The sequence below is a fragment of the Sebastes umbrosus genome, chromosome 21, assembly GCF_015220745.1.
Source record: "Sebastes umbrosus isolate fSebUmb1 chromosome 21, fSebUmb1.pri, whole genome shotgun sequence".
Taxonomy (NCBI): Eukaryota; Metazoa; Chordata; class Actinopteri; order Perciformes; family Sebastidae; genus Sebastes; species Sebastes umbrosus.
The window spans coordinates 15,936,998-15,961,494 of NC_051289.1; the positions used below are offsets into that span (position 1 = coordinate 15,936,998).

Below are 24,497 nucleotides of genomic sequence, written 5' to 3' on the forward strand. Positions count from 1 at the left end.
GATCAAATATTAATGAATATTCTGTTACTGTAATGCCTTTTTTTCTCAGGTAAAATGTTTTTAGAAACATCTTGTAGTTTACTGTTTAGCTGTAAAATGAGGAGCAAGTTTGCTCCGGCTGGTGGGCGGTGCTTGGTATTTCCTCAACTGATCTCAACGTGGCTGATGGGTCACAAACTTTCTCATTTTACAGCTAAACAGTAAGGTGTTTCTGACAACATTTTATGTGAGTAATAGGCATTACAGTAACAGAATATTGATTCATATTTGGAGTTTGCGATTGATTGACAGCTGCTCAGAGACGGCAAGGCTCCTGCTTGGCTCTGATTGGTTGTTTTCCTCCGGTCTGTGAAATATTGTAAATGCCATTAGGAGCACCAGAGGACACCGGAGGACACCGGAGGACACCGGGGGACACAGAGGCACGTGATTTTTTTTCAGATCACCTGTCTCATGCTCTACTGTCAGGATATAGTGACTGTTTAATCATATTTGCTCCAATTCTACCTACTGCTGCTTTAAGACTCAAATATGATCATATAGGTTTAACAATTTTCTGGGCCAATCAAATCAAAAATAGAACAGGACCATATAAATACCACTGCAGTGCCAGAGGCTCCAATGTCAACCACCAGTCAGTGTTAAAGCCAATGAAGCCCAATCTCAATTTTATTTTATTCACTGATATATTTTAATTATCTCTGTTTGCTTAAATATCTTAGTCATTCTTTCTTCAGCTGCGGGTGTTATGCTATTGCGTCACTATGGAAACATCTATACACAATAAACTGTATCACTCAGGCCCTTCATGCAGAAAGCACAGAGAGGACATTTCTTTTTTTAGGCGATGCCGGTTTTACACAGCTTAACTCCACTGTAGAGTAGGTGCTATAGAGCTGTTAAGTACCTCTCCAAACAGGCCACTCACATGAACTCTACTGTGCTTTTTCCAGCAGGATGTTGCCCACTAAGGATAAGCAAACCTCTGACTAACAGCAGCTACAAATAATTCCTGGTATTTTGGAAATATGGTGAGTACCACAATATCTTGCATTTCCAAGATTGATAAGTTGCCTTTAAATTGTTCTGATACAATCAACCACAGCGCGGTATAGTCCAAGCACATGAAAGCAAATTCTCATAAACATATGACCTCCGCCTGCTATTTATAGTGACAGTCAGAGATCTCTTTTCCATCATTCCTGCTCAGCCTCAGTGCTTTTCTTTTCTTCTTCATTTAAAGTCTTCAGGAGAGATGAAACCCCAGGCGTTGCCTCGAGATCACAGTTATGCCCTCGGGGTAAAGCATGAAGGTTATGTTCTCCATCAATACAGCTCCATGTTTAAAAGACCAATCAATTTAACTTACTCCATGGCTTCAAAACACTGCCGCCCGGTTTAATCAATATTAATCTTGTCAAATAATTCTTTTATGTTGTGTGAAAAATTGAAAACACTCAAAAAGCCAACCTGTGACAAAGGACCCTGTAATAGAGGCACCAAAAATAGTGAAGATATATACTATACTATGCTACAAATAAATGTATAAAAAGAAGAAAGAAAAATCATGCATTTGGGTAAAGCCAAATGAAAAAGGAAGTCTATCTAATCTACTTTTATTCTGAATGACACTTATACAAGCTTTGGGAATTAAAAGTCCTTGAAACAGTGGGCTATCTACAGTATTTCTTCTAAACAGACACAAACAGCCAAACTCAAATACATAAAATAACATTTTACACAATGGACCGCAAACAGTTTCCACAACACATTTTCATTTTCAGTTTGATATTCAGCCAATTCAATTTTGTGGAGTTAAGAGAGAAAGCCATTAACTAGTCAATGCAACTGCAGGGGCGAATAAAAGTCTGTTGCTGCCTGTACTGCAAGACCAATGTCATTCTAATACATTCAGCTCACAGACACAGTAAATATATCTTATTCGAGGACACAATCAGAATCATTTGAATCTTCTTAAAGGTCCAGTGTGTAGGATCTGGCGGTATCTAGTGGTGAGGTGAGGAGATAGCAACCAACTGAAGCCTCTCCCGTGAGTTAGGTGTGTAGGAGAGCTACGGTGGCCGACGCGAATACGCAAATGGCCCCATCAAGAGCCATTGGGAGCCGATCCAGTGCGTAGAGTGTGTGTGTGTGTGTACGTGGGAAGTGAGTGGTGAAGCAAGAGAGAGAGAGAGAGTGGCGGCAACGGGAGCGAGTAATGTTATCGACTTCGGCCCAAGCAGGAAAAGTTAACAGAGTTTGGTTTGTCTGTTCTGGGCTACAGTTGAAACATAGTGGTGCAACATGGTGGACTCCATGAAGAGGACTATGTAAATATAAACGGCTCATTCTAAGGTAAAGAAAACAAAACAATTCTTATGATCAGGTGATTATACACTAAAAGAAAACATACTTATTAATATTATATTCCATTTCTGCCAGTAGATCCACCTAATCATTACTCACTGGTCCTTTAAAGCAGGTTTCTGTCTGGTATAGTCACAACAAACCTGTTGTTAAACAGGTCATAATTCATAATGTAAGTTCAGAAGAGCAGGTGCATTCATACAGAAGTTCTCAAGGGCAGCCATGAAGTATGTACAAGGGTTGCGACATAGAGTAGATAACCACAACAACCACAACACATTGATCACACACTGATGGCTAATTCAATAGACTTAAAAGCAGAACTTGACATTTCTTCGAGTGGCCGTGACATTGAAATGTAATACGGGCCACAAGATGTTGGATCAACAGCAGACACAAACACTCAAAGATACAACGAGAGGTTTTCTTACATCCCTTTACTGCTCACAGTGCAATTGGTTTAAGAGCAGCGTAATCAGTAAGACGCAGAGTAAGGTTACTAAAGGCCCGTGGTGGAGTTACACTCGTGTTTGGGTTTATGTGTGCGTGCATGTGTGACTGCGTGAGTGTGTGGGATTTCCCACCTGCCAGGCTGCCAGGTCTCTGCAGTGTAGCAGTAGCGTAGAGCTCGTGGGAGATCTTGTACTGGTCAGAGGCGTGGTGAGCTGCCAGTCGTTTGGGAGACAGAGTGGCATAGCTCCCTATGCCCGAACTCATCTGCAAAAGACAAACAAATACATATATAAAAATTGTAAAAAAGCTCAGTCATACACTCGTTCTTATATGTTTCCATTTGTGCGGTTTAGATAGAAAGAATTTGTACCTGAATTTTTTTTTTTTAATTTACTTTGCCAATTTACTTCGTGTCTATATCCAAATGAGAAGCTTTTGTAAAATGGGCTTATAAATTAAAACTGGCACTATGTGTAAACCATGTCCAAACCACTTACAGTTAAAGATGTAATTTATACTGAGAACACCCACGCAGAAAGTACTTTTCATCATGGTACAGTGTGAGATATTGGATATAAGCATCCAACACATTTACCTAAGATACCAGGGTTTAGATAAGGTGCTATTTGAAGATTAGCCATTTGAAGAAGTAAAAGTGACTTATATAGATTTTTGTTTGAAGATATGACTCGATTTGTAATTGCTCTGGAGCTGCACTACACCATTCTTTGTCAGTACAAGAATATAATCTTCCCTCTAACGCCCAGCCGCTTAGCATCGATCAATAGTATGACTACACAATCTGACTATATATAATAATACTTACAAAGAATGGTTCAACTGTCAATTACTGTTCAATAAATACCAATATTGGGCCTTAGCACTGTCAATACTGTACTTAATAATCTTTGTACTATTATGCTGCATATTATAGCCATTGTCAAATCACTTTCTAAATCTACTATCTGTATCATAACTGATTAAATGTGTAGAAAATCATATGATATGGTGAAATACATGAATTCTTCCAAACAATGATATCAAATTAATTTACTGAACCAGGTCAGGATAATATTTAACAGAGACATACATGTTCTCACAATTTACTTCACTGAAGAAGGAAGAAGGTTCTGTGTGCACAGAAGATCCTTGTCATGCTCTCACATGCACACGTTTGAGATATTCAGTTATTCAGCAATGTTTATATTAGGGCTGTCAGTCGATTAAAATATTTAATCGCGATTAATTGCAAATTAATTTCACATTCTTTTATCTGTTCAAAATGTACCTTAAGGAGAGATCTGTCAAGTATTTAATACTCTTGTCAACATGGGAGTGGGCAAATATGCTTGCTTTATGCAAATATATGTACATATCTATTATTGGAAATCAATTAAAAACACAAAACAATGACAAATATTATCCAGAAGCCCTCACATAAATAAAATAAAAAAAACTCAAGTCCAACAGGCAACAACAGCTGTCAGTGTGTCAGTGTGCTGACTTGACTATGACTTGCCCTAAAAACTGCATGTGATTATCATAAAGTGGCCTGTCTGTAAAGGGGAGACTCGTGGGTACCCAGAGAACCCATTTTCATTCACATATCATGAGGTCAGGGGTCAAGGGACCCCTTACAAATTGGCCATGACAGTTTTTCCTTGCCAAAATTTAGCGTAAGTTTGGAGCTAGTTTCATATGACACTAATATCTTCACTCTAGCTTTCAATCTGAACCCGCTACAACCTCCAAAATATTGATTGCGTTAATGCGTTAAATATATTAGTGGCGTTAAAACGAATTTGCGTTAATGCGTTATTATTGCGTTAACTTTGACAGCCCTAGTTTATATTGATTTTACTGAGACTTTGTGGAACAGAGTTCACAATTGCACTAACTCTAGACCTGTTGCAGTTGCCTTGGTGTCATTCATGGCAATATTTTATAACCAGTAGCATTTGCAATGCAATTTGAATGCATTCTGCACACAAAAATGTTGGTATTTACGTAATACTATGGTGACTCAAGTGTACGACTGTAACATTGTGTACCTGGTGAAGAGGGGACGATGATGAGCTGGCCCCTCCCCCTGCTGCTGTAGAGTTGGGTGGAGATGCGACCCTCAGGGGAGACCCGCCCCCTCCTGCTGTTGTCACAGCAACTGTGGTGCTGGAAGACAAATGGGCAAAGTAACATCATTTCGATGAAAAATAATGACTTGAAATGATTCATTCCATTTCACATACACAGTTATGCACTTATATGTGAGTATTTTTTTATTCAATGCATGCCAACAGGCTTTTTTCTATTCTATAGTCGTTCATTGTTTATTTATCTCTCCTCTCATGCTGTCTGTAAAACCTATGAATGAGACTGATGTGTTAAATATAGTAATTATGTCAAATGTCATCACCCTTATCTACCTTCAAACCCTATCATACATCAGTATCCACACCAAATACATCAAAATCTACCTGTATGACTTGGCCAGTCGAGTACCGGGAGACTGTTTGCTGGGAGAGGAGGAGGAAGGCAGGCGCTGAGTGGTAGAGTACCCCGGTGCGTCGGAGGCTGATCCCAGGCGTTGGAGTTTACCTGGGGAACCGGAACCCGAGCCTCCTCCTCCTCCTCCTCCAGACAGAGGAGAACTGACACGCTGGGCGGGTAAGGTGGAGCTGGAGTAGTAGATACCTGGAGGACAAGGGAAGGGAGAGAAAACTCAATAAATGGGGGTGTAAAGCAGAAGAATGAGTAAGAATGTGGTGAGGCTTGCGTCAGTGATTCTTAAGCTGCCTTCTCATGATAAGAGGTTTGCTCTTCACTCACCGCGAGGTAGAGTTGCAGAGGCAGCAGGTAAAATGTTTCCCCCCAAAAAGAGCGCAAGGAATGCCATTCACTGATCTAGGCGGCGGCAACAACAACAGCAGTTGCAGTTGTTCTTATTGGTTGCGCTTTGAAAGGTCAGCGGCAGCCGAGGTCAAAGTTGAAATAATTTGAACTTTAAGCTCAGTGCTCGGCGGCTTCTGCCTAGTCGTGCGGCACCGCTCAGCCCATAGGAAAACAATGGCACAGCCAGCGCAGAGCAATTTTACCGCTGATCATGTGTAGACGGCTTTAGAGTCTCTGGGTGTGGGTTTTGGAAAGGATACCGCCTAGGAACTCTATAGTTCTGCTGGGGGACTTCAACGCTCACGTGAGCAACAGTGCAGAAACCAGGAGCGGGGTGATGATCTGCCCAATCTGAATCTCAGCCTGGCTTTGTTATTGGACTTCTGCGCTCGTCGTGGATTGGCTATAACAAACATCATGTTCAAGCATAGGCTGATTCATAAGTGTACTTGGTACCAGAACACCTTAGGCCAAAGTTTGATGATCAACTTTGTGGTATCATCAAATGTGCGACCCTAACGTGAGAAAATGATTAGGGCTGTCAATCGATTAAAATATTTAATCGCGATTAATCGTGTGATTGTCCACAGTTAATAAACATTTTTTTATCTGTTCAAAATGTACCTTAAAGGGAGATTTGTCAAATATGTAATACTCTTATAACATGGGACTGGACACATATGCTTTTTTATGCAAATGTATGTATATATGTATATGTATATATATATATATATATGTATATGTATATGTGTATATATATATATATATATGTATATGTATATGTATATATATATATATATATGTATATATATATATATATGTATATGTATATGTATGTATATGTATATATGTATATATATGTATATATATATATATATATATACGTATATATATATATATATATATATATATATATATTGGAAATCAATTAATATTGGAAATCAATTAATAACACAAAACAATGAAAAATATTTGTTTCAGAAACCCTCACAGGTACTGCATTTAGCATAACATAATATGCTCAAATCATAACATGGCAAACTGCAGCCCAACCGGCAACAACAGCTGTCAGTGTGTCAGTGTGCTGACTTGACTATGACTTGACCCAAACTGCATGTGATTATCATAAAGTGGGCATGTCTTTTAAGGGGAGACTCGTGGGTACCCATAGAACCCATGTTCATTCACATATCTTGAGGTCAGAGGTCAAGGAACCCCTTTGAAAATTTCCATGACAGATTTTCCTCGCCAAAATGTAGCGTATATTTGGAGCGTTAATCAGCCTCCTTCGCAACAAGCTAGAATGAGATCAACCTACAACCTAAAGATCGCAAATTCCGTTAATGCCTTAAAGAAATTAATGGCGTTAAAACAAATTTGCGTTAACTTTGACAGCCCTAAAAATTATACATACTGCAGGCTCTGAACACATTCTGCTAGTAGCAGCTTTTTTTATTCAGATTCTCATGCTTGTCTGTCAGCGTCTCCAAATGTCATCTCTGTGTAGCCATAGTGCTTCATGCTATGTCAGATTAATTTATTATAAAGACATTGCATCTCCATGAACAAGAGACAGAGAGGAAGAGAAGGCGAGGTGAGCTCTTACCTGACCCTGCCCCGGTTTGTGATTGTTGCTGCTGGGCTGCACGACTAGATGTCACCTGAGGGGAGGTGGGGTAAGCAAGGGATGGAGGAAGAGTCATGACAGGGAAGAAGGGATGAATATAGGGTGTGATTAGTGTGGGAGGAGGGAAAGAAAGAGACAAGAGTTAAGAAAAACGGGATAAAAAAGAATAAAGAGTAGTGGCCATCAAAAACTTTTATGCACAATGAGTACAGTTGAGCCTTTGAGGAGTCTCGAATGAACCTAGAGCAGCTCGTAATGAAATCCCCACAGAACACAAGAGGGTGATTCAAACAGACTCATAGAAGCAGGCCATGAGGTCCTGGGAGTTCGGATGACTGAAATCATTTCTCATAAAGCCTTGTTGCACCACCTACTAAAGTGGAGGGAAATATTACACAGTCAATCGTGTATTCATGTCTTAATATCTATCATCTGTCATCACGTAAACCTCAATATCAATATAAAACCAACAAATCCTTAAAATAAATTAATCTGTTATTAAAATCACACAAAAGAGAAAGCTGTTAAATTACACATATTGATTTGGTATGTCTTCATTTTGAACCAAATTCAAAGGATGAAAAATGAACATTTTTGCTGGTTAAATCTGCAGTAGGCAAAATATGTTTGGCATCATTCGGGAAAAATCCTATAATAACCTTTCAGCATATTTTAATTGAAGTGTTCTGAGAGATAACTAGACTTCTGCACCTCCTCATGGCTCTGTTTTCAGGCTTTAAAAATCCCGTGACGGGAGACTTTGGCCAATCACAGGTAATTACAGAGAGAGAGAGCGTTCCTATTGGCTGTTCATTCAGTGGAGGCAGCTGTCAATCAATCGCAAACTCCGATCAAACGGTCAAAACTAGGCAGCGCTGATCAAATCTGTGATATCTTGCAGATGCCATTAGGATCACAGGAGGACACAGACGCATATTATTTTTATCAGATCACTTGTCTCATGCACTACTGTCAGGATATAGCGACCTTTTTGTAAAAACTTTTTTTAATCATATTAGCTCTAATTCCACCTACTTCCCCTTTAAAGCATGAGAAGAATTTCTACCACATATCATACGTCGATCCTAATGAATATATCCTCCTAAGTCTGCAGAGACAGAAGGGGAGAGCATATGCCAGTGCTCCACTGAGCCTCATATAGCCTTAAGTTGATGCTTAAAGCTGTAAAGGGGATTCAAATACATTATTATTAGTCTGACATGGCTGCAGTTGTACAAGGCCACATTATGCAAGCACAGTCACTGAGTCACCTTGGAGCGCTGTCATCATCGCTGCAGTTACTCTCAGACAGTCGGAGAACTTGAAATACTCAAACCTTCTGTTCTTTCGCATTAACGTTATGATAATCACAATTCCATACACCATGGAAATGACCAACAAACATATTATGATCCAATAATGAGTGTCTCACAACATGACAACACACGCCCACGCAAACAATCTGGAGTTCAGTTAGAAAGCTACTGTACATAACCGTTTCCAGGTGTGCATATTTGCAGCTGTACAATAGAGCAGAACGGCTGGTAGAAAGAAACAAAGCGTGCCTGCTCAGCAAACCTTCCCTGGATAAATATAGCAACACACACACACACATACATAGGCACACCCTCTCCCATTATGTTCTGAATGGCAGTTTTCTGGTTCTATTTTTCCTCCTCTGCGATGAGCCAAAGCGTGTCTGCTGAAGACAACAGGCCTTTGGTTCCAGCACTGCTTTTGTTTGCAGAGGGGTCATGGAAACTGATTTATCTTTGGCTTAGTGGATTAGCAGTCTCTTTCATAAAAAAAAAAAAAACATGACATACAGTTTATGGAGGCAGGGAGAGTAGCGGAGGCAGAGAGATAGGGACTGAAAGGATGGGTAAAATATACAGTGAGCTACGGTAGCTCCCATATATCGTCTTACATGTTCTTGACTCAGTAACATGCTGACACCGTGTGTGGCTGTGTATATGTGGAAGTGCTTATGGAAGGGTAGAGTATAGCATTCAACCTTGAGCTGCTGATCCACCTTGATCTCAACACACAAGGAGGAAATCCTGATGGAAGCTGTAACTTAACCTGGCTCAGCTACAAAGGATGGGCTGAATTTTACTCCCAAACCAACAACTCTGGATGGTAAACACACTGGTAGAATCACTGCTACAGTCCAAATCTGTGGCCATGGTCCTATTTAAAATCAGCTGCAGCGGGAATAAACTGAATATCTGCCTCTCTTCTTTCTTACACAAATGATATTTGCAATTATATTTTTTTGTTAAAATTACACTGACAGATATACTCAATGTCAACAACTTCCACGCGTTTGATTCCACAATTCCAATAATGATTTCTTTAGAGCTGTCAGAACAGCAATCTCAGTTGCTCAGTATATTCAGCTAAAATTAAGTCTCATTCTTCTGCCAACTTTCCATAAATAAATCTATTTTGATGTCGACTTTCATGATCCATGACAGAAAAGGCACGATTTCATGAAAATCCATCCATGTTCTTCTCGGTTTCTCTTTATTATGCTCATTCCTTCTAGTTTTTGGCACCTAATTACTTCAACACCATTCAATGTAGAAACTTCATTCAAACTGCTCAGCTCAGTGAGGCTATATCATCTGAATCACTTTTAGTGTTTGTATCTTTCATACTCTCCTGAATATTTAACGTTTGTCTGGTATTCGTCCCTCGTTCAAATGAACGGACGAAATGATCAGAGTTAGAGTGGGTGGCATCGCATGCAGGGTGGGGTTAAACTCTTCTTAAGAATATCTGTTCAAATTCCTCTTCATACATATTTTTCTTCATCAAATCATGGAAAAATGAGTCCTCTTACAAACATTGGACCTCATGCAAGAACAATTTCATATAACTGTAACCGTACATGATCTGCATAAACATGATGAAAGCCACCCGTGTGTAAATGCGAGCGTAATTAATAATAATTAATGCCCCAATGATACCATATAAGGCTATACGTCCTGCCCAATTCCTAGTTCCCAATCTCAATATCAGCATGGCGACACGCTCCCTTCCAAGAGCCTGACGCGCTTGGTTACACTTCCTGTTGACTTTATTATAAACAGGAACAAATTTACCTTCAATTAGTGTATAAATTAAGTTGTTTTGCAGTTGGATATGTTCATATTGAGTAGTGTTATACTGTACAATAGCATCATTAGCCAATTTAAATGATTTAGGAAATTGTTAAATACATTTAGAATTATATTATCATTCAAATTGCAGAGTCAAACAGGATAATGTCAACGTAATTATGATGCGTAATTCATAGGATTTTATTCATTTATGTATTTATTTTTCATTATTTGTAATGAAATATGCAATCCATTGGATAACAGCAGACTAATTGCACGTCTCCTACGACAGGTCGTAAATTGTGTTAGTACCTAAGAGAAAATTCAAAATACGAGACAATTGGTAAATGTTCTCCTAAATTATTCGTACAAGGCACTTAAATACAAATCTGTTCGTATGAGTGGTTCTTGCATGAGGCCCAATGTAACTAAGCAAACAGGCTTTCGCATTTTGCGCTTTGAGCTTCAATGTGCCATCCAACTGGCCCATTGACTCCAATGTTAACTCAGACTAAAAACAAACCAAACAAGACAGACAAAGTGACTTTAGCTCGTTCCATTTCCCACATTTTTGACACAACTCAACTCCTTCTATTGCACAGACCTCTGCTTTACCCTTATTCCAACCAACTACAACTCTCATTTCAACACCTTTCTTTACTTACACTACACTCCGCCTCATTTATCTCTTTCCTATTATTTCCAACTCTTCATACTCCTTCAGCTGCCGCTTCATACAAAGTTAAGCCAACAATGCAGTTTAGGTCCTAGCCATTTATCATGTTATTTTGTTCAGCTCCCAGCAATACATGAAGCAGTACAGTCCAGCTTCCAGCTTTTTAAGCAATGCAGTTTAGCTCCCGGCTGTCGATCCAGCAATGCGGCTCAGCGTCAGCTTCTCAGCAGCGAGCAATCCCACCTCAATATCCCCAGAAATTTTCATCTTTCCTCTAGAAGTGAGAAAACCTGGTGTTACCAAGACTTATGCCGCATATGTAAAAAGAAACACGACATGTTAAACTTAGAATAATGGAAGACGTCACTGCTAGCTGTAGTTTTTTCAATTAACTGTGAAACACATTACTAAAATGCTTTCTTGTTAATGCACTGTATTATATATGTATTACCTATGATAAGTGCATACTTAGGTGTGTTATGTAAACACTAGGGATGTCAAAGTTAACACAAAACATATTTGCATTAACGCGTTATTAACGTCACTAACTTCTTTCACTCATTAACGCAATTTGCGATTTTTAGGTTGTAGCGGGCTCAGTTTTAAAGCTAGAGAGAAAATACTGGAATCATATTCAACTACAAAATCGAAGAAAATCCAACCATGTCATATTCGCTTGTCGTGAAGGAGGCATCAATAACTCTCCAAATTTTGCTAAATTTTGGCGAGGAAAAACTTGCGTGGCCATATGTTTGTTTTAGAATAAGAATTAGAGTTTTAGAATTGATTTTAAGATTTTACTGCTTGTTTTTAAAGCCTTGAATGGTCTGGCTCCTGCCTATATCTGTGATTTGCTGACTCCCTATGAGCCTGATCAATGCTTGAGATCCTCAGCTGTGGAACTCCCTGCCTCAGGCAGCCAAACTCAGTATCTTCCTTTAAATGTCTTCACTCACTTTAATATTATGGCTTTTTCTTAACTGATGGTGCATTGTAACTATTTATATGATTTTATCTTGTATTTATATTATTTTATCTTTGGATCTTAAATTCTGGATGTTAATTGCTTCTATCATGCTTTTATTGTAAAGCACTTTGTAACCTTGTTTTGAAAGGTGCTATATGAATAAAGATATTATATTATATATTCAAAGGGGTCCCTTGACCTCTGACCTCAAGATATGTGAATGAAAATGGGTTCTATGGGTAATCACAAGTCTCCCTTTTACAGACATGCCCACTTTATAATAATCACATGCAGTTTTGGGCAAGTCATAGTCAAGTCAGCACACTGACACACTGACAGCTACTGTTGCCTGTTGGGCTTGGGTTTGATAAATTATGATTTGAGCATTTTTTTTATGCTAAATGCAGTACCTGTGAGGGTTCCTGGACAATATTTGTCATTGTTTTGTGTTGTTAATTGATTTATAATAATAAATATATGCATACATTTGCATAAAACAAGCATATTTGTCCCCTCCCATGTTGATAGGAGTATTAAATACTTGACAAATCTCCCTTTAAGATACATTTTGAACAGATAAAAAACGTACTAATTTGCAATTAATCAGGATTAAATAATCTAATCAATTGACAGCCCTAGTAAACACTGATGTCACTCGTTTGTTTGCGCACATGGATAAGAGTTTTTAGAGAGTGGATTATTCAAAGTGTCTATAAACAGTCAGAGAGAGATCTTAATTGGGATGTGAGCTACTATCCAGAACAGTGTGCGCTGTAAAAATCTCCAATACAAGTCTCCTGTGTTAGTTTAGTAGGTTATGAAGCCAAGTGAGAGATCTAATGCTGATGAGATGCAGGCCACAGAACTGAGTTTAAGAACCCTATTAATGGTTTATCTTTCTTGATTGTGTTCCAACGCTGCATATGTGCTACAGTCATCAAGATGCAAAGTGAGACAGAAGTGGACTTCAGACTGATGAAGAGGTGAGTGGGTGATTGAATAGATAAACAGATGGATGGGGGATTCACCGGGTAAATAAATGATGAGTATAGATGAATTGTTGGCTGAGTTAACTAATAAATAGAAAGCCTGGCACACCGTGCGAAGGGAGAGCACTCTCACCATCCCGTCCTACGTCGTCTTGCAGTGCTGCTTCTTTTTCTCCTCCGGTAAAACACTGGGATGTTTGAGGTGCCATGTATCCATGCATTATTAAAGCGGGGCCTCTCAGGGTTATAAATACCCTACAGAAGAGCAGCAACGTGCTCTCTCAGTCTCCCTGAAACGGCCACTTGTGCAAACTTTTGTACACGCATGGAGTGCATGAAATAAAAACACCCCCATGTGCCCATGTCTGCAAGCATGTATACTGCACACGCATGGAAGCTGCACCTGCCCATCTAGCAGCACTAGCCTGCGTAAAGCTATTCATGAGCAACAAGCCCTGCTGACAACACTGGCCCCATTACAGTGACAAGCCCAAAACATCAGAGTGGAGGACACACACACACACACACACACACACACACTCATGCTCACATAGACATAGATGGTGAGCAGAGAGGACAGGGAAGGAAGAAGTGGGGAGAGAAAAGAGGACGGGAACACTGCAATACAAGGGAAGCAGAGGACAAGATATATTGCAAAATTCAGAATACATACAGAATAAAAGCTCCCTTTGCCTTATCTGCCGGTCCATCTATATGCCTGTCTATCTGTTTTTCTATCTTTCAGTTCTGTATTTCTTACTTATTAAGGGAAAGAATGGAAGCTCTCTCTGAAACCAGTTCTGAAATGAGCTTTGGTGAGACTGTTGGAAGGAGGGGGGGAAATGAATGAATGTGTTCACAAAGACGGATATCACCTCCTTCACCTTTCAAAAGACACACATACATGAGCAGACAAACACACATATACCAGCCCGGTCGCACAGCAGTCCGTGAAATAGTCACGGAATTGAATGTATTGATCCGTGTACATACACACGGATTTCACATTTTTTTTTCGTGATGGTCAGCACGAAATCACTTCGTATGTAATCCACGTAGTTGTGAACCGGGAAGTATAAAGAGCGGCAAACGCCACATAGGGAGAAAGGTCAGGATGGATAGGTGGTTCAAAAAACATCAGACTTTTGCCCAGGAGACCGGTGTTCGTGTCCCGTGTGAAATCACAAGTCAAAGTTGATTTATTTGTCACGTAACTTCTGTTATTAAGCTACAGCACTTACAGAGTTAATTCAACCCAAACTGTGATCTTTTCCTAAACCTAACTAAGTAGTTATTGTCACGTAACTTCCGTACTTAAGTTACGCCATGCACTTCCGGTGTTATTTTAACCCAAACCACAATCTTTTCTTAAACTTAACTAAGTAATTTGTTGCCTAAGCCTACCCAAATCAATCCATCACCTAACGAAGTAGGTTTTAATTTGAAAAGACTGGAGCGGAAATTGACACATGCGTCACGTGTTGCTGGACATTCGTAGGAAAACGCACAAAAAACACGTTGTTAAAATTCGTGCTGAGCATCACGAAAAAAAAGGGAAATTCGTGTCTATGTACAAGAATCAAATAGATTCAATTTCGTGACTATTTCACAAAACAGCTGTGAGACTGTGTTGCATATCCACACACACACTGCAAAAGAGAAACTAACACAACACAAAACACACATCCCCGTCAGGGAAACTTTACTGAAAACATGTCCTTGAAAAAATGCATTAAAGATATTCTCAAAGAGCTGCAATCCTTTTTAAATAATCATCTGGTTCATAAATATTGACCTAAAATATTCCTTCTTACTTTTAATTCATAACTAGCTATCACAAATGCATCATTCGCCCCAGACTCTGGCGATACCTTTTAATGAAGCACCGCAGCTGCTCGCTGATGTAGCAGATATATGTGGGTGTCTGTTTGAAAGTCGTGTGTGTAAGCACGTGTGTCTATACACAGATATGTTAAGGACAGAAAAATGTAATAATGGAAATAATTGGCTCCTGAAGGCTGGAAAGTAATTAGGTGGGTTTCCTCTCTTCATCAGCACACTGCTGTTATTAATGTGTGACTTTGTCTCCAGCTTTACTTCTCAAGTCCTTATAAACAAGACACTTGCTGAGATTTCTCTGTGTGCATTTACAGTAATTATCTCCTCATTTTGGGTTTCGAGCACATGATTACCTGCCTCCTTCGAAACCGCTTTAAGGAATTTGTCTAACCCTGTCTCTCACCTCTTCTCCATAATACAGAGAAATATGCTATGGGTTGCTTTAAAAGCCAGTTGTAGTGGCTCAACCACTTCAGTAAGGCTACTAGAATGTGATTCTGAATCAACTAGACCCAACTGTGATGTCAAACAAACCCACATTTGGTGAGGACACTAGCTAGAGAAGCGCTATGCAAGATAGTGCATGGAAAAGGTGGATAGAGGAAAAAAGAAGGGCGATGTTCGCTCATTCTGTGATGGAATAACAGAAGAGCAAGGAATCTGAAATCAGCATACAGTATATTCCAACACTCTTTCTTGGTATGCAGTTGTACTTATAAACTCACTTCAGGTGAGTTACCTTCACAGTCAAACTCCAGTGATGTTTAAAATGACATGTCCATCAGCTAACTGTACAAGTTTTCTAAGGAGAAACACTTGGCGAGTGTTAGACATTTCCATCCTTTTCATCATCATCTCACTTCCACGCATCCTCATTATCATCCGTGTACAGCAGCGTTTCCTACCTGGTTGTAGCTGTGCACGGCTCCTCCGACCTGGCCGCTGCGCTGAGGAGTTGCTGCGGAGATGCTGTCGCTAAGGGCGAGGGTCTGGTTGCTATGGTAGCTGGCAGAGTACTGGAGCGAAGCCTCCGGGGTGGAGTTGAGCTGCAAGGAACTCTGGGATAGAAGAGCCGGTCCTACCGATAGAGAAAAGAGTAGTGTACGGTTGGGTAGTTGTTGGTGGTGGGGGTTGAGTTGAGTTTGTGTGTGTGTTGGTGTGTGTGTGTGTGTATAGAGAGAGAGTGAGTAGAGAGATTAAGAGTGAGAAAGAGAGGGGGCGTGAAGGGGAGAGATTGAGAGGCGAAGAGTGAAATGGGGAAGAGAGAGAGAGAGAGAGAGAGAGAGAGAGCAGCAATTTAGAACAGATAGTGCAGCAGTGCAGCACTCCGTGAGTTGGAGATGGCATACATAATTTATTAGCAGAGGGAAAGAGAAACAGAGGAACAGAGAGAATGGGAGGAGGAGGAGGAGCAGGGAGATGGAGAGGATGGGAGGAGGAGGAGGGCTGGAAAGAAGAAAGTTGTAATAGATGGAACACCTAATAACTTGATTTGTTACCTCCCCAAACATGTTCATTTTTACCTTGTACTGTCGACTGGAGCAAAACTACACTTGACCCCTTGAATAAGATATAAGGAAGTTCCAGTTTGGAATCAAGCACCGAAACATTGTTTTATTTCTCTTGTCGTTTAGTAAGCTTTGCAGGATATTAGAAGATGGCTTCATATATCTCTCAATTCATCTTCCATATTATTTTAACAGCCTAAAGCATCGTTTAAACCTGCAGTAGGCCGAATGCTTTTGGCACCATTGGGCAAAAATTCCAAGAGCTCTGAGAGAAAACTAGACTTCTGCACCACGTCTTGGCTCTGTTTTCAGGCTTTAAAAAATCTGATGGGAGACTGTGGCCAATCACAGGTCATTTCAGAGAGAGAGCATTCCTATTGGCTGTTCACTCAACGGAGGTAGCTGTTAATCACTCGTGAACTCCGATCAAACTAGGCAGCGCTGATCAAATATTAATCAATATTCTGTCACTGTAATGTCTATTTCTCGCCTCAAATGTTTTCAGAAACATCTTGTAGTGTACTGTTTAGCTGTTTAGCTTAGCTCAACATGGCTGCTGGGTCACAAACTTTCTCATTTTACAGCTAAACAGTGCACTACAAGATGTTTCTGAAAACATTTGAGGCGAAAAATAGGCCAAACCAAATCTGCTTTAGTCGACAATGAGCATGGCTGTAACACACCACACATATGACAATCTCATCCCGCAGTTTAGAGGCAGCATCATCCCTACCACCTGACGCAGTCCCTGCTGTGCCGTCAAATAATAATCCTCCCTCTCACTCTGATTACCATGCTGTGCACATAAAGCTTATATCGATTTGGGAATAAGAACATCATAAAGCAGTTTGTAAGATGGACTATCTTCCAAACTGTGTGATGAGGTGAACCGAAGGAAACTGTTACAGACCACTCGATAGTCGGTGGCGTCTGTGTGAGTGGGTATATAGGTTATCTGTACATGTGTGGTGTGGTTTTATTGAAGAGTAGTTAGGTCTGTGACCTGTTCACTCAGCGGTGTATAAATATTTCATTCCAATGCTATTTACTCTCTCTCTCTCCTTGAATACAAGTTTCAAGTACGTATATGTAGCTACCGTTGCAAGCCAAAACTAGGATGTCTCTGTTTTTTTTCCATACTTTCCAAATGTTTAAATATCATGAATATGCCCTTATAAAGTCTACAGTCTTCCCCGGAGCTCACTGGCATGTTAGTTTCTTTTTGCACCCAAAATAACAAAGACCCTTTATTATTCTTCTCCCATATCTATTTGCTTGCTCTCTCTCTCTCTCTCTCTCTCACTCTCTCTCTTCCCCCAGAATCCTTTTCTCCCTGTGAGCCTGTGCGCTGTGAACCAAGATCAACTCCTCTGCTTCTTGCCTTCACAAAAGACTTGTCTTTTCTCATCTCGATTCATCCCTTGCTTTTTATGAATTATTAAACAGCACTTTGAGTTACGCAGAGACTGAGTGGGAGCTCCCAAACTCATCATCGCTGGGTCTTGGTGTTTGTTACATTGTGTGCGCTTCAGTGTGACAAAACCTGTCTGTTTCAGTGTTTCATACGTGGTGTGACGTAAAGTGTGTTTGTTCTGGAGACGATTGGAAAGTCATTAGGATGGTTGATGGGGAAATGGTTAGCGTATTTAGGAGCTCTTGTGTTGAGGTGAAATGAAAAACACTGTTGGTGCCAAAATGAAGTCTTAGTCGAATTCTGAGCATCACATCCTTATTCAATCTGTAAAATATTTACTTGCATAAAACCCACATGAACACACAAGGGGTAATAAAACACTTTTAAGATAGCACAATACACCAAAGCCCCACAGTAATTGCTTTGAGAAGTACATTTAATTTCACAATATTAACTTTTTTGCAAGGTTGTGACTCTGAACACTTATTTATGTGTATTCCTGCGTCTCTGTTGTGACACCTTACCAACTACAGTATCAGCTGAAAGCAAAAAGCATCCCTGTTTTGTGCCACCTTTCACTGAAGACAGCAACGTGTCACTATTTCTGTGTATTTACCACTAAGCTATTTGCAGCGCTACCATTTGGGGGAAACACACACACACACACACACACAAACAAACACACACCCAAAAAGCTCTGCTGAATTTATCTGCAGCACCCACACATTGTGAAGCTTTTGGTAGAAATCCATTTGCAAAATGGGAAAAAAAAAAAGCGTCTGGGTATGGAGCACCCACAATAAGAGTGCTCACAATGAGAGTGCCATCTATTTGGGCTCAGATGAAGCAGGAGTGACGAGGATTCGGGCAATTCCTACAAACAAGATAAGAATCGAATTATCTGACGTGTCTCCCCACTGTTCTGCATATGCTTAGACATGGACCCTGTTTCTTATCAAAAGAGACCAGCAACAGCACTCTTGAGGTAAATATTCAAAACAAGCTCTCTAAGTTCAATCCTGTCCAGCATTTGAGCTATCATACATACACAACTCATGACCTGTTTACACTGCATAAGCAGATGCATGTGCTATAGGGGTGGGAATCCCCAAAAGCCCAATGATACGATTTTATCACGATTCATTTGCATATCTTGGTGTCTAACCCTTTGAAAATGGCCATGCCAGTTTTTTCTCACCAAAATTTTGCATAACTTTGGAGCAATATTTCGCGTTCTTCCCAACTAGCTGACTTGACAATCGATTCATTAGGTTTTCTAGTTTCATATTATACCAGGATTTTCACTCCAGCTTTAAGACTGAGCCTGCTACAACCTCTGAAAGTTAAGAGTCAAGAGGTTAATAGTTTATATAATAAAAGACTGATACTTGACATCCGTGTATTGATACAATATTGCCACGCATACTATACTATACTATGCTGTATTCATTTTTCCCCCACCTCTAATGTGCTAAACAGGGTATAACTGTGTGTTCATGTGTGCATGCACACATATTATCTAGGTGCTCCACCCTAGCCAGCCCATTCTAATAGTACTAGAAATGACACGTGGTGTGGTATAATATGTGAGTAAACTCTCCACGTTGAGCTGCAAGATCCGTGCACGTTCTTAAAAGGCCATCCATTAAAGCAATATCACCTATCAAAAAGGTCAGCAGACATTAAGTGAAATGGGAATGCAGTGTTCCAAAACCAATGACCTGCAAAGAAAATGCCAAGCACATTTAGCAAGACCCCATACACAGGCTGCTTCTCAATCACTGTTTGAATTGAGTTTATCAGAATACAGGGCCTACAGGATGGAAAGGCTGCTTGAAACTGGATGGTTGTTGGGCAGCATGGTGTGATAATGTGTTGTCTGCCTGGCTGTAGTCTGTTTGTCTCCATGGCATTTTTATCTGCAAATTCGACACAGTTCTAGCTATGAATTAGGGCTTAAACCTGCAGTAGGGCAAAAAATCCATAATGGCCTTTCAGTATATTGTAATTCAAATGTTCTGCGAGATAACTACAGTTCTGCACCTCCTCGCGGCTCTGCTTTTAGGCTTTAGAAAATCTAGAGCGTGACGGGAGACTTTGGCCAATCACAGGTCATTTCAGAGAGAGGGCGTTCCTATTGGCTGCTCATTCAACAGAGGCAGCTGTCAATCACTCGCAAACTCCAATCAAACGGTCAAACTAGGCATCATGAGAACGTTTGCTCCAGCTGATGGGCGGTGCTTGGTATTTCCTCAACTGATCTCAACATCGCTGCCGAGTCGCAAACGTTCTCATTTTACAGCTATATATAACAGTACACTACAAGATGTTTCTGAAAACATTTGAGGCGAGAAATAGGCATTACAGTAACAGGATATTAATTCAAATTTGATCAATGCTGCCTAGTTCAACCGTTTGATCGGAATTTGATTGAGCGATTGACAGCTGCTCAGAGACGGTAGGGCTCCAGCTGGGCTCTGATTGGTTGTTTACCTCTAGACTGTGAAATCTTGCAGATGAAGTTTATGCAAAAGTTCAGTCAGGAGGACCCTCTTTACACTCTCTCTCATTCACAACCTTTCTGTCTGTCTCTCTCTCTCTCTCTTTACTGGCTCCTACTCTATCAGCTGACTGTGGGTGGTTCACTCTTAGATAACCAAACAGCTCTCCATGAGCCAATCATATCGTTGCAATCAAATTTTAAAACCGTTCTCCTCTCTGCTGCTGCCAGCTGTCATTTCAGTGCGACTTGATGCAATCCGCCTCCATCCCATCACCTCCAGGCTTCATCATATTCTGTGCCCAAGCCTGCTCTGCATTCATTCATTGGATCTTCAGCTACTCCTTTCACCACCAGTGTCTAGACTCCAGGGGGGGAATATATCCTAATCTCATCACGGCATCACTACCCCCTTTGATATACTCCGTCACGATGGAGTCTAATCGCCAAAGACTTGGCAATATTCTTCTATCATGCACCATGTAATGAATTATTGTTCATTCGATACGGGGTCTCTCCTGATTGAAATGCCATTAGGAGCACCAGAAGACACAGAGGCACATGATTTTTTTTCAGATTACCTGTGTCATGCACTACTGTCAGGATATAGTGACCGTTTTATAAAAATAACGTTTCTTTTATCATATTTGCACCAATCTGCCTAACTCAGTTTTAAAGTCCTCGGTCTTGGAGTCAGTTGTATTTATTAATTGACTACCCTAACCTTTTAGTGTCAAACTACAGCTATATTCTTACCTGGTGAGAAAATCCAACTTTTTTTATGTGAAGAATATATTTAATCTAACTATATACTTAACGTCTAATCTGGAACAAAATTCTCCCTCGACTCAACTTGCTGACTGTAAGTAGAAATGAAATCTAAGTGAGGACTCAATATTAACACGGGGAATTGCTGCACTTAGGCCAGATATCTAATGGCCTAAGGGACTAATAAGAGTACATTTTCTCATTTCCTTTCAGGAAAACAAAAATAATTACCAAACAAATACACGCCATAATCCTTCCGTATTCAAACCAACCACAGGCGTGGGTTTTTATTAAGATTGCCTGGATGTTCGTTCCCCCACAGTCACTCATTTTCAGGAGTGACTGTGCATGACAATTAAACATTAGATTTATATTCCTTTTGAAGCAGTAACAGGTTTGTTTACCCTTGCCGAAGTGCCCGCTAGAGTTGAGCGGAGTAGACCTCGATTTTGATCATGTGTTAACAAAGTAAACAACTAATTTCCTGTCTACGAATGAAATCCTTGTTCCTTAATGTTCTTTGACTGAAATTGTATTTTGTTTGGGGTGCAGTTCTGCTTCGGTCTGAGTCAAGTCAATACCACAAGATGGTCTGAAATAATTGGAATCTAAATAGACATTTTATATTATTAGGATTGTATCCCCCCTTGCCTTTCCCAACAACACACACACACACACATAATGGCGCTGATAGATATACTTACGTTCTCCACTGTCAAGTATTCCTGATTCCTGGAGGGAGCGAATGCAGGAATCCACCAACTCCAAACCAGTGGTCAGCTCGTCCTCAATATCCTTTTGTCCATCCGCTGTGAAGGAGAAAAGAGGATGAGAGTGAGAAAAACAGGCAAAGAGTGTATGCTTGTGGTCTTCACATTATGCAGATTAACACTGACTGTCAAAGCCAAACAGTGGCCTTGGTCTGGCACCGCTTTGACACTCTGATATGTATTTGAAAGTGTGATTATGTCTCTCTGTGTGTGAGTGTGTGTGCATCTGTGTGTGTTTGCAATCATTTTTTAATCCATCAGGTATGTGGGTGGGCGCTTCTGCCCATACATTACTGGGCCGCTGGTATAAATTTCAAATGTTCCTTGACACACAATTTTCCTAGTGTGTCAATCACAAACGAGGCGGGACAGGCCTTGTCGGTGTCGGGGCAATAAATCTAATCCTTAACTCAAGATGTGTCGCAAATATAAAACCCCAGATATTGTGTCGGTGCTACTATGTGTGACCAGATAAGATTTAAGCTAGAAAACAACATTGAAAAGGTTTGAGGAGTGAGATCTTGCAACAATACAAGCATGCATGCATGCATGCATGGTCGAGGAGTATGAGCATGTGTGTGTGTTTGTACCAGGGTTATTGTAGTAAACAAAAACCGAAATAAGCAGGGAAAAATACTTTTAGTAAACTGAATCTAAATAAAAACAATATCCTTTATGAAAAACTAAACTGAAAATATATTTCCTGGTTAAAAAACTATGAAAATAAGATAAAATTGAAACTTTGAAAAATTCATTTAATTTTTTAGCACTAATATATCACTATCGAATAAAGGAGAAGGCAGGAATTTTTGTCAACTCTCGTGACATTGAATCAGAGAAATTGAATGGACTTGATAGCGCTATGCCGCAATTGCTAAGGGTAAACATTAAACATTATGACCATTCCTACACAGTTCTCTAGCCATGTATTTTGTATTTATATAGCTTACTACATACTTCTGAGACATTATAGCTGGCCCTAACAAAAACAAACTAAAACTAAATATATAAAAACTAATACTAAACCTTTCGGGATAACTGAAACTAAATTAAAACTAACAAACACGCTCTGACTAAAAACTAAAACTAAACTAAAATGAAATTGAAAAGGCAAAATTAAAATAGAAATAACTGATATTATTGAAAATACATTTATAATAATAATTGAAAATTCCAAACTACTATAACCTTGGTTTGTACAAACATTCATAATGAGCTTTACCTTGAGCGTTCCAGCGAAACTGCTCATCTGCTGAACTGCAAAAGAAGGATGTAGTTAATAATACGAATAATAAGAAAGAACAAGGACATACAATAAAGTTTGAGAATAACAGCAGAGTTTTTGAAATCAAAAGGCAGATTACAATAGTGCTTCCAAAGTGCTTTACAAAATATGAAGAAAAGTAAAATACATTTAAAAAACAACACAAAAATCTCACTTTCATTTGCACTGAATGTCATTCCAAAATGAGACATTCACTATGTTGAATGTCTGTATTTTAATATTTGTAAAATATGTAAAAATATTTATCGCACTGAAAGGAACTGCCAATGGCCTTAATTGCTTTTATATTCTATTCTGCTGAAGTATGAAAAAACAAACAACAGGAGAATAAGAAATAAAGAACTCACTCTTAAATATCATTTCAGTTGTTAGACAGCAACAGGCTTATTATTTATAATTTCTTTTAACAAAACTAATATTTTACAGCATGACTTCCTGTTATCCTTTTATCCTCAAATAGATTTGTTACAGACACATACATAACGACATGAGGACACATGCATTCACGTAAACAAGATCTCTTTTCCATTCTCTCGATGGCTGTCAATTGATCGGTGATTGATGGGGGGTTGAACGGAGAGAGAATGACAAAGAGGAAGTAGAAGGAAACAGACAGACAGAAAGAGAAAGTTAGACATGAGTATCGAGCCGCCGGCTGTGTGATCAATGCAGACACGGACAGACTAACTGATACATATAGACTCTTTCATCTGACTTCATCTACGCCATTAGACTGGCCGTCTGGACTAGTTGGCTTGTGTCTGCGTCTGTCCCATTTAAACTGTTTGGTATTCCACATGCCAGACTTTCTAATTGCACGTCTCTATGCGTGTGCATGTGCGCCTTGGGGCGTCATTGTGTCTAAAGAGCTTGTGTGCCTTCACGTGTGTGCAAGTTTGTTGAGGTATATGAGAATGAGTGAATATATTTAAGTGTGTTTATCTGTCTATTTGTCTGGTTAACTAAGATTGTAACGGTTTTCCGGACATTTTCTAAATAGCTTTCATAGATTGATTTGACAGAATAAGTGTTGATTTTAAACACACTTGCCTATTTCTGGAGCATCAGTGTCTAGTAATACATGCAGTATTTAATACTCTGCCATGGAGTCAGGCAAGGTAAAGGAAATCATAACTAGAAGTGAAGTCTGTTAACTTTTTTGTTAAAATATTTTTTCTTCCAATATATTTCAGTCAGCCTGTTAGACAGTTTGGCCGGCTGCTGCTGTCCTTGCACAACCTAAGGACCTGTGCAGCTGACAGGACAGCTGGTTCCGAAGCGTGACGACCACACCAGAGGTCAGAGTTGGTGTGGACTGAACGGATGGACGCTTCAGTGGCG

At 39.8% G+C, this 24,497-nt stretch overlaps 1 protein-coding gene across 1 annotated transcript in view; it reads right to left on the reverse strand.

The window, feature by feature from the left end:
* ctnnd2a (catenin (cadherin-associated protein), delta 2a) overlaps window positions 1–24,497 on the reverse strand; it is a 317,537-nt gene that overhangs the window by 157,175 nt on the left and 135,865 nt on the right. The window contains exons 4-10 of the mRNA XM_037756610.1: window positions 23,094–23,128; window positions 21,806–21,910; window positions 15,817–15,989; window positions 7,316–7,370; window positions 5,295–5,511; window positions 4,872–4,989; window positions 2,952–3,084 (exon numbers count right to left, since the gene is read on the reverse strand). Of these exons, the coding sequence (XP_037612538.1) occupies window positions 2,952–3,084; window positions 4,872–4,989; window positions 5,295–5,511; window positions 7,316–7,370; window positions 15,817–15,989; window positions 21,806–21,910; window positions 23,094–23,128 (836 nt within the window). The remainder of the gene's footprint in view (window positions 1–2,951; window positions 3,085–4,871; window positions 4,990–5,294; window positions 5,512–7,315; window positions 7,371–15,816; window positions 15,990–21,805; window positions 21,911–23,093; window positions 23,129–24,497) is intronic.